The sequence below is a fragment of the Dioscorea cayenensis genome, chromosome 18 (genome assembly GCF_009730915.1).
Source record: "Dioscorea cayenensis subsp. rotundata cultivar TDr96_F1 chromosome 18, TDr96_F1_v2_PseudoChromosome.rev07_lg8_w22 25.fasta, whole genome shotgun sequence".
In the NCBI taxonomy this organism is placed as follows: Eukaryota; Viridiplantae; Streptophyta; class Magnoliopsida; order Dioscoreales; family Dioscoreaceae; genus Dioscorea; species Dioscorea cayenensis.
In genome coordinates, this window is record NC_052488.1 from 23835751 (window position 1) to 23856465 (window position 20715).

General features: G+C 32.6%; 1 protein-coding gene across 1 annotated transcript; it reads right to left on the reverse strand.

Annotated features, from left to right (window-relative positions):
- Nucleotides 1-12468: 12468 nt before the first annotated feature.
- On the reverse strand, nt 12469-13194 carry LOC120282501 (mannose-specific lectin-like). The gene has a single exon (XM_039289324.1). It carries the CDS (start codon nt 13164-13166, stop codon nt 12645-12647), a length of 522 nt encoding a protein of 173 aa, XP_039145258.1. The 5' UTR covers nt 13167-13194; the 3' UTR covers nt 12469-12644.
- Between the last annotated feature and the right edge of the window lie 7521 nt (nt 13195-20715).

The window sequence follows — 20715 nt, forward strand, 5'->3', positions numbered from 1 at the left end:
TGATCATGAAGATTGAATTGGATAAGGTAAAAAATAAGAAAGTTGTTCATTTCTGAGTTATTTGATTGTCAGTAAGATTGTATTACTTTTGAAGTTATATGTTGTGAGATATTTTTTTATTGCAATAGGCATGTCTGAAACTGTTGGTTTACATAAGTATGATTTTTAATACTGGTGGCTTAAATTCTGTAGATCTCAAATCATTGTGAGGTTTGGATATGTTTTAGATGAAGATGCCTAGTTTTCTCATAAGTTTGAAATTTTTGATTTGGGTTAGAATTTGCAAAGCTGCGTTGATTTTAAACTTAAGGTTTGTAGGGGAATTGGTTATTGGCCTTGTCCTTGGTAATTTTGTTAGTGTTTGATTTGTTTTTGCATTCGTGTGAATTTTAGAATTTGTTTACTTGTAATTCTGATGGGTTATTCCCAAATTAGGACTTCCTGAGAAATACTCGATTGGTGTAAGAATTCAAAAATCTGGCTGTTAATCAGGTAAGTACTCTACGTATAAATCATATTATATATATATATACTTTAGTTTTCTGAACATCTGAAAATTTTGAGAAAAATAATGATTTTATTTATTTATTATTATTTTCGGAATTATTTTAAGTTATTTTAAAGTTCGAGTTAATGATATTTTATTTTGGATTAGAATTATCTGAAAGGTTTAAATAATTTATTTAAATTTGGATTACTTAATTTTTGAATTTCAGATATTTATTTACTTTCTGATTAATTACTATTATATTTTTTTTTATTATCTGTTCATATTTGAATTCAATTAACTGGATTATTTTGATATGATAAAAATGGGATCATGTGACTGCAAATTACTTGCATTTTGCCCAGTATGAATTTTGATAGTTTATTGTTTTGTGAACATGAAATATTTTTGACAAAGTACTCGTAGTCCCCAAACTAACTCTGCAATAACCCCTCGTCATCGAGTGTGACACCGACCGTGTCGACATGTACTCTGATATATAAACTATAGTTTCCCATAGCTTTTCGTCGGTGAAGAATAACGACCTCTGATAAATCTGGCTCGGGTCATCGAGGGTAAAAATATGAGTTCGATAATGCGCTCGGGTCACGAGGGTAAATATATGAGTTCTGTTATTTTGTTTTGGCAATAGTTGTTTGGGGGACCTATATGCTTGGTTTTGACATCTATGTTTATTTGAAATAAATTTGATTTCTGATTTGATTTTGATAATTTATGATTTTTGCAAATGATCCCTATAATTTTTTAGTGGGTGCTTACTGGGCTGTCAAGCTCATAATCTGTTGTAAATTTTTTTCAGATCAGGAGTTTAATAGATCACCGCTTCGAGAATCGGGTTTTGAGGCCTTGCACGCCTACTGGGTCTCGGTCTTGTAGGTGTGCGGCCGTTTGTCGGCGCACCGAGTCTGGCGAGCCGGGTTCGGGGCGTGACAGATAATCATCAAGTCTAGAAGGAAGAAGCTCTTCTAAAATGAGAATTTGTTGGAATGCATCAACGACACTCATTTCCTCAGCATTGCGATGAGATGTATATACATGTACATATATATATATATATATACACATATATAAAATAAGTTAAGCTATTTTCAGAAGGCAGTCATCGGTGCATGAGATGTATACATGCATGCATCTCTGTGTGTATGAGATAAGAAACTGTTGGCATATATACATGGTGTTATGTATATGTATCATGTTGAAGAAAATGAGAATTCTTAATTATTCAGGTGCTGCAGGTTTACCACTCATGCATAATTAAGCTCATTGTCCTTGGCAAGCATACAATGAGATTTAAAAAATGACACCAATTAAAATCAGATCAGATTGAAGGACTTGAGTATACGATCCAGATAAGTAAACCTCTAAGTATTGAATGTAATTAACTGATATATATATATATATGTAAGTCACCGTATTAGACCTTATTGCATAAGGGACTTGTAATAGGCTTGCCTAGTAGACCTTGTCTAATTAAATATATTACACCTAGATTAAGCATCAAATATATATATATATATATATATATATATATATATATAGAAGAACCATATCTGAAAAAGAATTAGATGAAACCAAAAAATTCATTCCAGGCTTTGTGAATTCTAATCCCTCAACAGTTCACTTATGTAAAAGAGAATGGTATAAAAAATGTTCTTATCTATATATATAATTCTTTAAAAAGAATTCATTTGCAAACATAAAGAAAATGTTTGGTTGAAAGATAAAATTGAGTATAAAGATTTTGTTTTCACTGATTTAGATGTTGGGGCATAGTGATAGGATCGAATAGAAGAGATACTAGGAACAAGATGCAACTAAGCTTGAAGCTATTAACTGGAAATTCAGTGAAGCACTACTAACTTGCTTAGTTTTTAAGAGAGATACAAAAAACTATTAATATAGAAGACCCAAAAGTAAGTGCATAGACTACTGACACAGCATACAAAGAAAAGCAGAAAGCATAAAGATATGTTGAAAAGTAAACATCCAATCGTTGTTCTTCCTTTCAACTGAGTTGTCCAATCCTCACGCACACGACAGGATCTTTCTCCATGCTGCGTACACAGTAGCTACAGCCCAGAGAAGGAACCCACATGCATAGAGTCAGCTACGTGAGTTCAGAGTAAATATTCTAACACATAGTACCTCTGACAAAGCTTCTACAAAGTTGCAATAGAATGTTGCATAGCATTCAATTTTGTATCCATGAACATTACCTACAACAATTTTTGGGCTTTGAGAGTTACCGCAATAATGCTCACAAAACGGTGAATAATTAGCCGGCCAACATGAACACGCTGTAATTTTGTCAATGGCAGTGAAGGTGCTGATTTTCTGTCTCTACGGTTCTTTCGAAGAGCAGATTTCAAGTTTGCAATCATCATTACATGAGCAAAACCATTGCCTTAGTACCATACATATTGTTCCACCAGCAGTGAATGCAGAAAGAGCCACCACAAACACTACAAGAAAAATCCTAAATTGGCACAGTAGTATTGACACGGAAATGAGTTTAAAAACCATGCCAAATTGATTTTGGCACCGTATTTGGCACCCAAAAATAACCATGCCTATAGAATGGTCACAAATACATTTTGGTACCGTCTTTTAATACTGTGCCAAACTTTCTCATTCTTTTTGGCACGTTTTCTTACTATTGTGCCAAACATTACAATTAATTTTTGGCACGGACTTTGGTTCCATATTTACCACGATTTTGGCACGGTTTTATTGGTTCAGTGTTTGACACGTTTTTTTGACACGATTTTATATACAATTTTTTTCACTGTATTTGGCACAAATTTTAGCAAAAATTTTTTGTTACGGCTTTTGGCACAGCTTTATTTTTTCATTTATTCTGTGAAAAAATAATTTATATGAAATTAATTTTATTTAAATTTTGTTGAATTACACCAATAAAAAAATTTTCTTGAATTGCTAAACAAACAATTCAAGTAGAAAGAATTTATGTATATATTAACATCATGCCCTATATATACATCAAAAAAATTTCAAAGGTGAACAGTAATGAAAGGGTGGACTAGAAACTTCTAACTTGAGAAATATCTCAATAAGGTTGGCTTCATGCATTTGGTTTTTCAAAATTATTAAACAAATGGGAGTTGACCAGAATTCCCAATTATCACCGAAAACTAATTAAGTTGAACAACGTCAACCAATTATTTCCAAACATTTAAATATTAATTATTACAACTAGTTTTTTTTTTTATTGAGTGCATTCATGCATATCCATGAGAGCGGAGTACCTTCCAAACAAGCAGGCTGATATCAAATTGGCATATGGGGTAACTCGATGTCTGGGAGATGGCGGCACCGATGCCGATCTTGTTGTTTGTTTGCATAAAACCAGAGCACAAAAGGTTGTCGCATCCTGCTGCTTGTATGCATCCGTCTGCATTGCATTATTTTCCACAAACTCCTCATTTCTGTGAATGAACCTGCATGTTGGCATGATATTTTACATAAATCAGTATGAATACCTGATTACTTTTTTTTACTCAGAAATAAGTACAAATCGATAATCAAAAAGAAAAGAAGCAAGTCCTACTAATAATAATAATAATAATAATAATAATAATAATAATAATAATAAAACAAATTAAGAAGAATAACAACAACAAGAAGATAGAGGCGATGATGAAATCAATCAAACCTTCCCTTCAAGTCTAGCATGAGTAACACCAGCACAAGCATCAACAAAGTCCTCACTAAGGAATACAATCTTCCGAGCTCCTAGGCCATATAGTCTCTTCCCATGCAAAATCATGCAAATTTTAACATGTTAATTTAATTACCACTTTTTTTTTGAAAAAAGTGGATAAACCACTAATTTATGAAAATAAGAAGAGAACAGAAAGGTACAATGGAGAAGAAACACAAGCGGGTTTAAAGATAACAACAGTCTGAATCCTCACCAGAGATGAGGAAAACAGATAAAGAAATAATACAAAGTAGAAAAGAAACAAGAGTAAAGGAGACAGGCTGGGCCGACAAAGGCTACCGTTTGAAGACACTGGCCTGCCCAGCAGCAAGTAGAGTAGGACTACTCTAGATTAGTAATGTGCGCCGAATCGCCAATAAAATCTGAATTTCTGGTACTCAGGAAGTTGAGGGAGTCGCTTGATCTTCAAGGAGACCTCTGTAGTATCCTACTGATGAAACTCGGAATCTGTTGAAAGCCAAGAAAGCAGCATATTAGCAGACTTGTACAATATTGAAGAGATAGGTGAACAATTAAGATTAAAGATGCGAGTATTTCATTCTAGCCAAATATTCCAGATGATGGCTCTAGAACAAAGATCCCACAGGTTCCTACGAGGAGAAGTTAAAGAGGATATCCAATTGGACCAGATATTGGAAACAGAGAGTGGAGAAGATCCAATATCAAGGATTTGTCTGAAAAAGGACCAGATACGCTCCTAGAAATTACACTTCAGGAAAAGGTGTTCCATTGTTTCCGAGTTATTGTGGCATAGAATGCAAGTGTCGGTGGCATTTGGGTTGCAGCCTTTTTTGAATAGATTATCAAGGGTAAGAATTTTGTTTTCCTTGACCATCCAACAAAATAAAGTTATTTTGCTTGGTGATTTGAGTTTCCAGAAATGAGAAATAAAGCTGGCTGCGAAGACCTCCATCAATTAAGAAATTGTAGAAAGATTTAACCGTGAAATTACCATTTTTTTCAAAAGGCCAAGAATAAGATCCCTCATGGTATTTGATACATGAACGAAAAGGAGGAAGAATGGCTTACCACTTCAATTAATAAAATCCAACCAAATTTTCCTTATATATATATATATATATATATATATATATATATATGCAATTGTTAGCTTCTATAGAGGTCTGTACACCCTTCTGCAAGTGATACAAAATGTACATAATTAATTAATTAAAAAATAAAATAATACCCTAAATTGCCCATCAAGAGTGGAGACCAAGAGGTCTAGATATTCATCATGCGTTAACTGGCTATCTGCCAAGAACGTACGGCTGCAAGTAGTTGTTAACATAATCGTTGCTACCTGTTAATTAATTAAACAAAGTTAATTCATCACCTTATATATATATATATATATATATATATATATATATATATTTTAAGATGTTATTATATATATAAATTCATAAAGCAATACCCATTCCAATGAAATAAACAGCCTGATTAGTGAGCTTTTCAGCAGCCGTATCTCCAATTTTAGCAGCAATCGCAATCTTGGTCTCTTCTCAAAAGAAGTTATTTGATCATCAAAAGAAAGCTTCTGGAACTACACCAAATCATATAAAAAAAATTAATCCTTTAAAGTACACTCATATATAATATACTATAATGAAATGAAGAAGGTGAATATATATATATATATATATATACACACATATATACATACATACAAAGTAATTAAGCTCCAGTGTCATTAAGAATGCTGCTCCGCCTGATGCATAGTTGATTCCATGAAAGATAGCATCATCTTTCAAAGAAAGAGATAGATAAGGTGGTGGAGACTCAATCCCAAGCTTTGAAGCTGCATACATTACCAACATATATGTATGTGTATATTACATGTTGGCATGATGTTTTACATAAATCATTATGAATACCTGAATTAATATTGCCGGTTTATCATCCAAATATTGCAGGTTTATGAAGACATGCAGGTTTATCATCCACAAACTCCTCATTACTTTCCAAACAAGCTGTGAATCAACTTCTTTGATCAAGTTGAGGTTAAAAAAAAAAAATCTTAGAAAATCCTTGCAACTAAATGAATATTCAAATAATGCAAGTGGCGATTCCGACCACAATGCAGCTCTCACTCAACTAAATGAATATTCAAAAAATCTTGGTTCTCAACAGCTGCTGATATGCATCAACAAAATCTCAATGAAGCATCACAGAAAATCAAGCGCTCACTCAACTTCTACAGCGCTAGAGCCTCAAATCCTATTGGCCATTCCGACCACAATGCAGCTCAGGAGTAGTTGCTCCTTCTACATTTCTAGACAGGCCTGAGATGCCAGACGGTGTCTTCCGCCTGCTTAGACTTTTATCTACTTTTCGCTTCTGCTTTTTATTTCCAGTACTTTGTTTCCCCTCACTTCCCGGTGAGAGGATTTAACTCTTTTAGTATTTTCAGTCTTTTCTTTCAATAAATCGATGGTTTATCCACTTTTCTTCATAAAAAAAAATAATGCAAGTGTATTTTACTCATAAAACAATTTGACACTTTGATATAAGCATATGAATAATTGTTTTAGATCATCTATGAATAGGTTTAATTCATTTTGGTTTTTACATATAAATCTATTCACGGTTTAAGAAATGCACCATGACATTTAAAAGAATTTATTTTTACCACTTTCAGTATTTTTATAATATATATATATATATATATATATATATATATTAAACAAACAAATATAGCAAGCTCATAGAAATTAGAGTAGCATTTTACATTTTTTTTTTAGTTTATAATAATTAATAATAGAACGCTAACTATTCTGGGATATATACTCTTCTTTGTTTTATCTAATAATTAATTTATATTCTATGTGTTAATTTATTTGGCACATAATAAATGCAGACTTTACCTAAAAAATAAATAAATAAATAAATGCAGACTACGTACTAATATATACTAATCAAGTTTCATGATTCACATTAGTTTTAAATATATATTATAAACAAAACCTACTCTTTTTATACCCAAAAAAATAGAATGAAAAAAAAAAGCATCAAAAGACATAAAAGAATGATTAGAAAAGGTCCTAAAACCACGTTTTAATTAATGTTCACACCCTTGAGTCTCTCGTGAAACAGCACAATGCGTAATAACTTATTTAAATAGTCCTATTCAGTTGTTATTATTTATGAACTGACTTGTCCGGTCTTGCTATTCTTCTATAATATTATTTTTTTATTATTTCATTATTCTAATAGATAAGATTTTTCCCTGAAAAAAAAATTAAAAAAGGGTTTGGTGGAATAAGTAAGTGGGTGGGTGCACTGGGTGGATATGGGTTCTTAGCTGGTGTCCTGGTGTCTCCCATGTGATGCATTTTTTTAATGTATGATATGATTATATAACATGGTTTATTGCAAATATTATATAATTTATATAATTTATTTTAAAAAAAAAATTTAGTTGTAACAGAAGTTTTACTTGAGCTCATTAAAATTGAGCCCAGCTCAAATAAATTTTTTTTACTAATTTTTATCTTGAGTCATTTAATTTTGAGCTAGCTCAAATCAGTACTAATCCTATCAAACTTGGTCATTAATTTACAACCATATTTGCATATTGTAAGGTATAGTGCAAATTATGTCACAGGGCCAACACAACCCATATCTAAACTTTGATAAGTAACAATATAGTTTCATGCATGTTTATTCTGTATGCTAAATACGTTAACAACAATTGATGATATCTAATCCTTGGAGTTGCTGTTAAAGGGTTTGGTTCTTCCACAAGACAAGCAGTTAATTGCCTTTGTTATAGTATATGATTGATAGAAGTTAATATGATATATGGAGTATTAGGTATGAATACGTTGGGAGGACATTATTTGTCCAAAATCCTTCAATCACGTGTGGAAATCATATCCTTCCTTAAAAATAACCAAATGGACGGACTAGGCCATCCACTTGTCAAAGAATATTAATAAACTAAAGAAGGAGATGGGTTGGGGCCGTTGGGAAACGTTGTCCCATGCATGCTCAGAGCAATATAACTAACACAAACGATTGGAGTAGTATTCTCAAATTCATATAAATCCTTTGAGATCCACATTGTGTTTTTTTTAACCGTCTGTATCACACATGAGAGTCATGGCTAACCTTCCCAATTATATAAGCTCGTTCACTTACTCTAGAGTCATGGCTAGTCCTTTAATGCTTTAAAATACAGTAATGATGTTACTTGTAGTTGATCAACTTTCATATAATATTAGATATAAATCTGCCTCGAGGATAGTTTACTTATCCAAAATCCTTCCTTCACATGTGATAATCCCTCTTTAATTAAAATTAACCAAATGGATGGATAAGGCCATCGGCCACTTGCTATATAATATATATAGCAAAGGACAAAGGAGAAGGTATGTAATTAGTGCTATCAAATTCATATTGCTTTATATCTGTATTGGTTTCTCATCTAATCACTTTGATTGTCTTACGTGGAAGATTTAATTAAGGTCAGTCCTCCCATGCAGTTAATTGAGCTCATGATTGTCACACCCGCAAAAGATCCGGCCGTAAAGGATTAGTTTACTCTCTCTCTCTCTCTCTATATATTGCTGTCTTTTTACAACATCATTGAAGTCGTATAGGATTAGTTTAATATTTTATATGCATTGGTGTGCTCATATAATTTTATAAAATTGTTGAAAATCACGTCATAAAATTTTCACAAGTTTTCTTATTAACCATTAAGACCATTCACAAGCTCATATGTGATAAATGTTTTTGCAAGCTTGTTTTGTTTGTTATGTTAATTCACAAAATTAACCAATATGAAATGCTTAGTTTAAAGTTTTACTAAGAAAAAGTTTTTACTAAGCTTAATTTATATTTATTCAGCTATGCCTAATAGACAGTCATGAATTATTGAGATATATGTAGCCTAGACGAAGTTGCTTATGATCTGCAGAGTTCTTTCACTGTTATATTCACCAAGATAGATGTAAATTTATTACATAACTAAACAAATCTGAATTGAAAAAATACAATTAGGTATTTAAATAATAACACTTTAATTAATTAAATTTTGTCAATATCTTGGAATACCCATCATGTATCTTTTATATACGTGGAAACTCATTAGGATTTCATTGATTCTTATTGCCTTCCTACCAAGCAGTTTAATTTAAATGGGTTGATGATTTGCTAGCAAGAGGATCAGAATTATATCATAGATGATGACATATTTGTGTTGTTTTTATCCAGTCTATGGCTAGTCATGACGCTCCCATGCGACACAGAGAGATTAGATAAATAAATGTAGATGCCAACCGATTTGAATTTGATATCATGTGAGCATTGGACAACTTTGCCGGCTCCTAGTCCTTTTCTCCTAAAATATTCTATAACAATTACCAAACGTGGAACCTGTTGGATGGCCTTATGCATCCGTCAAGGAAGATGATGCTGCACATCTTTCTTTGATATAATATATATGATCGGAGCTAATGCTGCATTGCTGCACATCTTTCTTTAATATAATATATATATATATATACACACACATTACAATGATGATAAATCACCCACTCACATGCACAATTTTTTATTATTATTAGAGTCTCAACCCCTGGGGGTTGAAGTGTTCTGCCCCACAGCCGCGGTGATATAAAAATATATATATATAATTATAAATTGAAAAAGTATGTTTCATAATTTTTTATTTTTTAATTATTTTATTTTATTATTTTTTTATTATCTTCGACAATGAGCCCAGTAATGAATTTGTCAGGGCCCTTTTCAAAAATTTGTCAGGGCTTCATGAGCTCACTCTCTAGGATTTGAGAGAACTTCCCTATAAAAAAGGACAATGAGTAATATCCTTAATATTAAGGCTCAAACTAATAATCCTATTAAAACCCAAACTAGATAATGATACTTATATTATATCCCATTTCAACTCATTTTGAAAATTAATCTGAATACAATCATGAGTTTCTATGTTACTCTAACAAAAATTATTCTCTCTGGCACATCTTTGGATATTTTGTTTTGTTTTATTTTATTTATTTTGAAAGAGCATGATCCCTCATTAAAACTGCATGCATGGTAGTTTCATGAGAAGCTGGAGGCATATCATGAAATACATATATATATATATATATATAGTTAGAGAAAGACAACAGTAGAATGTTAATTAGGACTTTCGCATAACTGAAATTAAGTTGAAGCAAAATACTTGCAGATAGGTTTATTATGAACTTGTGAGTGTAACAGCTCGCTAGAATCAAAGAGAACTTCACCAGACCGACTGAGCTTACGTAGCCCCACAAAGCTAGCTCCCATTGCTCGATGAGCTCCTTGGGGTTGGGGATGGTGAGAGCTCGATCTGCCACACTTCCAGCAAGGTCACTGTACTTGGTCAAATTAATAAGCAGCAAGGCTATGTGGCCCTTTCTTTATTTTCACTTTATAAAAAATTATTTAAAAAAAATAAAAAATTTACTGTACTAATCATCACCCATAAGTATTGCATGGGCATCCGAAGCCCTTCTCCCTTCCACGCCTTACCTTATTCTATATATATTATATAATATAACATTTTTATACCAAATGTTGCCACGCCTTATCACCTTGCCATTTTAAAAGGGAAGATTTTTCCCATGAGATGACAGTTACAAGTAATTCATCTGTCTCTCGTAGTGAAAACATCCATCTACTTACCCTTGCACCTCGCAAACTTGAATTATTTTATTGTGAACGAAAACTACAGTTCACAAGCAAGGTACTTAAAGGCTTACATCTCATATATGATTATTTTATGAGATTTGTCTATTTGGAAAATCTGAATTTATGTAAAGCACGTTTAATAAACTTCAAACAAAGCATTTTCCTGTTGGTTCTGTGAATTAACCTGACAATAAAATAGATTTTTAAGAGTTAGAAACAAGTTTGTAAAAAGATTATAATCATATATATATATATATATATATGAGCTTGCGTGAATGATCTTCTTAATGGTTAATTCGAAATTTGTGAAAGTTTTATCACAATTATGTACATACAAAATTAATTATAAGCTTACAACAATCTTATATTACTTCAATCATATTGTAAAAACTGTATATAAATTTATTACGGAAATACAAAAACATGACACATGAAAAAGAATATAACACATTTAAGATTATTGTTTGTTATTAAAAAACATTTTAATATAGAATAAATCCAATAAATCAAAGTCATCATATAATTTTGGTGATATAAAAAATAAGATCGATGATTTTAATTAAATACATTTATAATATCTAGATTTCTGGTATATATATATTACTCCCGGGAGTAATCCACTCTCTTCAGTAGTTAGGGCAGGCTTGCGTCTCCAGGAGGTTGTCTTTGCATGCCCTATCTATCTCTCTTCTTTTATATTTTTGTTCTTATTCCGTTTGGGTTTTGTAAACCTCACCCGGGTGAGGTAATATTCTGTTTTCATTGTTTTGATCTGTTCTCTTTCTTTTCAATGTTTGTCATGTTCTCTTGTCTTTTTTTTCAATAAAGCTGTGATTTATCCACATTTATTCCAAAAAAACAAATAAACTAGCTTTGCTCAAAAGAAATCAACATCAAATTAAAAACTGATACATACTTGTTTTAATGATATGAATTTATTGAATAATGGGTTTAATTTTCTCCAAACTGATGAAAAAATAATCAAGACTTTAATCGTACATCATCTCAAGTTAATTTTTTTTAAAAGAAAATATTTTTGAAGTCGGATTGAGTTTATATATAATCATGAGGAAAAATTGGAGAATAGGAGAATATAAATTTTATTTTTATATTTTTACAAAATCCTACTACCACCACCACCACCATCATCAACACTATTATATATGTATATATACATATAGTTATATACACATACAAAAAATAAGCAAGTAATGGGTCAGGGACAGCACAATAATTAAATCTTTTTGTACATGTGCGTCCGTATTTATCTTTGTGTATTAAATTTTGAACTTGTTTCCTTAGCAAATTTTTTGATAAAAAGTGGATAAACCATAGATTTATTGAAAAGCAAACAGAAAACAACAGCAGACAACTCAGACATAGGACTGATTGTGAATAGAACAAGATGTGATTCTATTATTATTATTATTATTAGTGAATGCATGCTGACGGTGCAGCACAATCTCATGTTTAGGAGGAGCAAGCATTCAAGAAGAAGAAGCCGGAAGGCATAGGATGCATGACATTATCATGGCATGAACGATGTTTGGCAAGAGCTAGCTACTTCTCGTTACCAACAGCAACAGTAGAAACTTGACACGCCGGCTACATATGTAATACAAGGCGAGGCAACTTATTATAACTCGTGCATGCATGAACGATGACGATGGATGCGCTTATTATATATATATTGTTCAGTGAGCTTCAGCATCAGTTGTTGACGACCATGGAAATGCGTGCAGCCTTGGTTTGATCTGCTGTAGTTTTATTAGCGGGCAAAGAACCAAAGATGGTGGCCTTACTTTCGATGAACATACCGCCAGAGACGCCTACGGTGTTGGTGTTGGTTGCCCAGAGTGCACCGCCATAGATGACGACGTTGCGATCTTTCTGGAGGATGAGAACGTAGTTGCCTTGTCCCACGTTGGTGTTGCTTGCCCACACAGCATTGTTGTTGTTGTCATAAATGACCAGGTTACCATCACTCTGCAGAGTGACGTAGCAGTTGGTGCCTCGGCCGTTAGTGCCGGAAGCCCATATTGCGTTGCCATTATCATACTCGACCAGGTTGCAGTCGGACTGCATAATGAAAGTGTAGCTCGCATAGTACAAGGCTTGGCCAGAGCGGAGGGATTCCCCAGAGTAAAGTATGAAATCTGCCATGCAGCAAAGAGGAGAAGCAACAAGAAGCAGGGCCAGAGAGAGGGAAGCAAATGCTCTTGGGATAGCCATATTAGTGTAGTAAAATGAGGACACTCAACTACAATTGGAATGGATGACTTGCTCTTGCCTTTGCTCCCTATTTATAGATTAGATGAGCACGTAATTTTTACTTTCAAATGTTTCACTGCCATTGAATTCACTCAATTTTGACTATGATTCCAATAGTTAAACGTGGTGGTAGGCAGCCTTTATTTAGCCCAACCATGGGTCCCTGTTTGATTTCAAGCCCACTTGAGAAATGATTTGATTATTACGACTATGGATATATATATATATATATATATATATATATATAAGATATAAGAAGTGGTCAACTTACATGCGCATGGAAATAAATGGCAATTTTGATAGGCTTATCCATCCCTATCTTTCAATGGTAGGTAGGTAATTATTATTTTTTTTTTAATAAAGTGGATAAACCACAGATTTATTAGAATAGGTAATTATTTCATACTTGATAAACAAATTACAATAATTGATACAATAAGATATAATTATATGTAAATTCTAGGCAACTCTTTCATCGCATCACTTTCAAATTTGATCGAATTCTATGGGAAGCATCGCCAACTGTTTACACATCATGAGCGGATAAGACTTTATTTATAGTTATTTTACTCATAAAACAAATTAAAATTTAATTTAATAGGATCAGAGTTATATGATAGATGATGACTTATTTGTGTTGTTTTTATCAAGTATATGGCACTATGCTGCATGCCACTGCTAGTCTTACTATAGCCTTGGGATGTGATTTTCTCATTATATATATACATATTCTTTATACGTCTGATCTTGGAGTGGGTGAGCAGCTGCGTGCTTGGTACGTAGTTCAGTTAGTCATGATTCTCTAAGTGACACAGAGTGATTAGATAAATAAATGTAGATGCCAACCGACTTGAATTTGATATCATATCACGTGAGGACTGACTCTGAGCATTGGGACAACCTTGCCGGCTCCACGTCCTTTTCTTCTATAATATTCTATACTAAAGGTAGAAATTGTTGGATGGCCTTATCATGTATTCATCACCATCTTTAGGGGAAAGATTGTTTTACATGTGATCGGAGCCAAAGCTAGTGATAGAAGACGCAAATATATGTGCTAATAAAATAGTAAAGGGTGCTCAATAGTAAAGTATTAATGATCTTAAAAAAAATTAAGAATATTACTACTAATTCTAATTTTAAAAACTAGCCTACCAAAAATAGTGATGTGTGAATGTGAATAAAAGATTGAAAATAGAAATCAACAATATGAAAGTAAAATCGGTCGAACAAGCAAGGGGAAGCGAGAGGCTTGAGCATAGATCCCTCTAAGGTTTTATAATTCCAGTATAAAGGTTATTAGTTAGCAATTTTATTTGAAACGAGAGAAATAATAAAATATATTACCCCTCTTGGACGGATAAATAGTAACTAATCAAACACAGTGCTCATACAAACATCCCACGATTGCATTGTACTCTATGATGAGTGTACAACATGCATTTATTTTATATCATTTTGCGCATTTATTCGGCATGTTTTAGAATCATATTGTGAAATTTGATGATAAATCTAGTGTATTTCACATTCTCAAACTTATGGTAGCATTTGAAGAAGAGAGAGAGAGAGAGAGAGAGAGAGCCAAAATAAGCATTTTAGACCTCACATGATGAAATTGGAGCTCTCTCGACATTATTTGAACAAGGATAAGACAAATTGAGTGGCTTATAGGCAGCTTACGGACAACCTTATGGCCGTAAGTCAATTCCAGAGGACCTTGTGGGGATGCTTATGCCCGTAAGAGATATTCAGAGCCAATTCAAAGGACTTTATGGATAACTCTTACGGTCGTAAGGATGCCAGTAAATATCATCCTGATTAGCTTACGACTAAAACTTACACCCGTATGGGCTGTCGTAAGAAGCAAAAAAATGAAGCTTACGGTCCATCGCTTACGGCCCATCGCTTACGCCCGTATGTTGGACCGTAACACAAACAGAAGAATTTACAAACATGACTTACGGCCGTAATTGTTCCCATAAGACTCGCGACCATCTTCTCCAGCTCCCTTACGGCTGAGTCATTACGCCCGTAAGCAGAACATAAGCAGTCGGGTATAAATAGAACTTATGAGGATTTTTAAGGTATTCAACACTTTTTTGGGGGTGTTTATTGGAGGCAAAGTTAAGGAAAATAAGAGATGAATCTCCAGCACTTAAGTTGTAACAAAGCCTCATGTTTATTAATTTATGAGTGACTTTCCTGAATAGTTTACTTTAAGTTAGTGTACTTTTAGTTTATGATTATAAAAAAATTATAAGATCCCAAAATATAAACATCTAAATTAACAATAGCGATGTATTTGATAGAGCTGTCGTTGTTGGTAAAGAATGAAAAAAATATACCCCAACAATCAAAGTATTAGATCTTCTTTAGAATATATATTTGCTCTTTTTTTTTTATTTTACCAATGAAATGCTTAATTTGTTGGTTTTACTATTTTTCTCTTAGGAGCTTAATTAGTGTGCATGTCAATAGTGTAACAAATTACTAAAGAGCGCAATGTCGATCCACAACGAAGAAAAAAATTACTAGTACTTACCCTAAATTCAAAAGTTAGCCAAACCAAAATTAGTGATGCATTTGAACAAAGAAACTAAAAAACAGAAACAAAACATATGAAACTAGGAATAGATATGTTTGGAAAAGAAACGATGTCCAAGCATAATATTCCTCTAGGGTTTTGTTAAGTATAGTATAAAGGTTGCCTAAACATATAATTTTATTTGAACCAAGAGATTTCCTAAATTAAACTAAACCCCTTTTTCAAGGGTGAGAAGTAACTGAATCGGTAATCCTTATTGCTGATACAACCACCACATAATCGCATTATGCTCTATGAGATCATAATGTGAGTTAACATGAATTTTGTAATTAGGTAATCATTATTGCAAAGAGATTACCCATAATATGAATATTAAATAAAAATACACCTTCTCCTAAAATCTATTCCTCATTAACTAACTCAGGAGGATTGGGAGAAGAATTCTCTAAAGTACTCTATCGCTAGGTTTACTTATAATCACATATAATCGCAATATGTCTATGTTAGGTTGGTATTTATACTCATCACAAAACACATTGAATATGATAACTAGATCTTTTGCCACGATAGTAATCAAGCAATACAAACACACAATTAGATTCAAATAATACGGATTGCAATTAACAAATAATACTGTGCCTCTTACGGGCATAAGGCCATGGGCATGAAAAGCTGGAGATGATGGGTCGTAAGCCTTACGGGAACCCTTATGGCTCCCGTAAGGTCTTTCTTATATTATGGTCCAGCTTACGGCCATAAGCACTAGACTGTTACTTCTCAGTGTTACTCTTGCGACTGCCCTTACGGGTGTAAGCTCCGCTCATAAAGTCCTCTAGATGATCTTTATGGGAGTAGGTTTTACCTGTAAGGTCCTTTGATTTGACTTTATACTCTTATTTACAGACATAGGCATGCTCACATGGTTCTCTAGAGAAGGCTTACGGCCGTAAGCTGCATGCCTGTAAACCATCCTATTTGCTTTGTCCTTATCCAATTGATGCTGAGAGAGTTCCACCTTCTTCGTTTAGGGTTAAAGAAGCTTCTTTTGGCTCTCTCTTGTTTTTAAGTGCTACCCGAAACTTAAGAATATAACACATTATATTTAGCGTCGAATTCTATAATATACTTCTAATACATGCATAATGAGTGTACAAAATATATACCATAATAGAAATTGTACACTCATCATTCTCTGAAATTATTAGTTTGTAAAAAAAATTTACAATGTAATCAAGGAACTGTGCACTTGATATCCCCATCTCCAATCAATAACCCCAAATTTCTATCCCAAATCTCAAATTTGGTTCTACTACATAAATTATACTCCAACCACAAACCCCAAATTTTACCCCAAAATAGTATATTCGCAAAATATTTCTTCCACATCATTTTTTTATTATTATTACATTTTCAACAACTACCTCTTTCAATCTCGAATCTCTTTGAAAACTATTTCAATGATTTAGGCGAAAATGTTGTTGATTTACAAGAATATTAGTTTTATTATAATTAGTTCTTGCATTGTATCAATAAAATTTTAATTGCTCTGTTTTCATAAATTTAATTAATAATTTTATTATTAATTAAGTAATTAATTGCACATAAATTAATATTATATATATATATATAATGACTACTTATAAATTTATTAGTGAATTATTAATTTTATAATTTTAATTACAATAATAATAAAAAAAAAATAAATTAAAAAAATAATATTTATGTGGGACCCCAAATTTGGGGTCATCCTATATCAAACCTTTAAATTTAGAGTCAAATTTAGGTGTGGGTTGCTCCAACCTGCACCAAATTTAACCTCAAATTTGAGATTTGTATTCTACATTAGAGATACCCTAATAAGTTGGTGAATTTGATGCTACTAACTATTACAGATAAATGTTGCATGGGAATGTGGCAACCTTGCCAGCTTCTAGACCTTTTCTAAAATATTTTATACCAAATGTGGCCACTATTTATTAAATGGCCTTATATATCCCTTGCCACTTTTAAATGGAACGCTTAATTTTATAATTTTAATAATAATAATAATAATAATAATAAATTAAAAAAATAATATTTACATGGGACCCCAAATTTGAGGTCATCTTATACCAAACCTTAAATTTAGAGTCAAATTTAAGTGTGGGTTGCTCCAACCTACACCAAATTTAACCTCAAATTTGAGATTTGTATTCAACATTGGAGATACCCTAATAAGTTGGTGGATTTGATACTACTAATTATTACAGATAAATATTGCATTTGAATGTGGCAACCTTGCCAACTTCTAGCTGATAAGATTCAAACAAAACTTGATTGATGATACTTATCATCTAAGGACAATGGTCACAACAGAAACAATAAACCAACCTTTGGTTTGACTCAAACTGATATCAAACATAATAGGAATTCAATGCCTTTGAACATCCTTTATTAAACATCAATCTGAGCATATATTATCATGTGTTTGTTGTCGTCCGACTTCAAAAGAATTTAAAATAGCAAAAACATTACCATCATCGCAATCTATCAAACCTCGATTAAAATCCCCAATTCCTGTATCATCCCATAGATATGATAACTAAATCAAACAAGTTTAAAAAAAAAAACTAAAATGCCATTAGTTTCTTTCTCATCCAATGAAATCCATGTTGCCTACTAAAATCACTTGACATGATTCTCATAGATCAAACTTCATAACCATCAAACATCAAAACATCAAAATTATACATATACTCCAGTCCACAACAATGTTTGAAGTCTCTAAAATTTTCTCATTGATTGAAAAACATGAGCAAATTAAAACCAACCAAGAACCACCAATTATCTACCAAGCTTAAACTTTTTTTGAATTATCCTCAATCATATATTTGGAGTATAATCATCAAAATTGCTTAAATCTTCCTAAACACTATGGTATGATCCTTTATATCTTTTTGCTTGTAGCATTACAACAATGGAGCTTATTTCACCTTCCAAGTACATAATGATTCTCTAGATTGACCATTAATTCAGGAAAAGCAATACAACTGAACACAAGAATCATATATGTCATTCAGAGCCTCTTCTTAGTTTCAAGAAAATTAAAGAAAAGTATAAAATTATAAGATTTTTTCTCCTCAAAAATTTCAACCATCATCTTTCCACTCAAAGCACCAAAAACTACCCAATAAACAAACAAAGGCCATGAACATGACACATTAACCTCTAGGAATTTTTCCTAATTATAGCAATATTTAACTTGCCAAACATCATCATTTCTCTTCAAAATAAATTTAGACTCACCAAGCTAAAATGTGATAAAGTTCCATAATATTTTTAGCCCTCCCCAAATTGTAGCATCAACATTAAATTCACCAAATTTTTGCACATTAAAATTTCAGCCTGGTTTTACAAAATCATGAATATCATCTAACATATACATCCAATTACAGAGAAATTTCACAGCTAAGATCATAACAAACATTCTTGTATTCTGTACTTTGGCCAATTCAACCTCGAAAATCATAAAAATACAATTCTTTCCTCATGTCCTGCACAATAACATCCGCGAAGGGTTTACTTAAGCAAACATATCTCATCGGTTGCAAATCTAATAACTTCAAAATTTTGCTGATGATTAGCTATGGAGAAGTGCTATAATTTTCTAGTTGTAACCTTCTGCAAATAATATTTACCAAGGCTCTGAATTTGGGATACAATTTCAGCCAACACAAAGTCAAAATCTGGAAATTCACAACATGTACAATTATATCTATAAACAACCACAAGTTTAATTCTAATAATCCTCCAAATCATCACATAATCAATTTCAAGATTCCTCTTTTCTTTTCTTATATAGATATCCATGTTTGTCAAAGAAAATCACATACATAGCAATCTACAAAATAAAAAAAATTTGAATTCATCAAACAAATCAAGGCTTTCCTACAACTCAAACTATCAAACAAAGACTCATGCTCTAGTACGCAACTTCCAAAAAAAAAATTCAAAGTGAAGTGGCATTTAGGCAGATACCGCAACCTCCACAACCCACTTATCTTGGGGTTTTCTCACTCTTACTCGAATTTAACAGATCTATCTAATACACAAAGGCAAAAACAATTTCTCTTCTAACCATATCTCTGATACCACTAAATTTGTCACACCCCGAACCCGGCTCGCCAGACCCGGTGCGTCGACAAACGGCCGCACACCCACAAGGCCGAGACCCAGTAGGTGTGCAAGGCCTCAGAATCTAATCACACAACAGGAAATACAAAGTTCAGAGTTTCAACATCCAATAGAAGCTAGTGTCATGTAAAAAAATCAAATACTCACACAACCCGACAGATAACTCAAAATTAGAAACAGAACAAAATATCTCGCTAGCCCACTAAGATGCATGTTGTACTATTCACTCCGGATCTGAAAAAAAATTCAATAACAAGATTATTAGCTTGGGAGCCCAGTAAGTAACCACTAAAAATATTGGGATCACAAAAAGTTCAATAATTTTCAAAAATATACAAAATGTAACATAATGAAGTAATATCAAAAAGAAACCCATAAACCAAAAATAATTCAAAACAAACTTAATTTACCAAAATAATGAGCATATAAGTCCCCCAAACAACTAATGCCAAAACAAAACATCAGAACTCATTTATTTAAACTCGGTGATCCGAGTCAGATTTCAGAGCTCATATGTTTACCCTCGGTGACCTGAGCCAGAATATCAGAAGCCGTTATTCTTCACCGACGGAACGGTGCGAAACTATAGTTTCTACGTCAAAAGTACATGTCGATACGGTCAGTGTTTAACCCCCAGTGACAGGGTTATTGCACAGTTAATTGAGGACTGCGAGTTTCTATAGCAAAAATATGTTGGGTCCAAAATTATCATCAACACAATAATACTAGAATTCAGTGATCCCGTTTTCTAACAAATTATTTCCAATTATAACAACAATAATATATTTAGCA

What these genes read in the sequence shown, in the direction of transcription:
- LOC120282501 (XM_039289324.1), bottom strand. Translation starts at nt 13,166, where the DNA reads ATGGCTATCCCAAGAGCATTTGCTTCCCTCTCTCTGGCCCTGCTTCTT.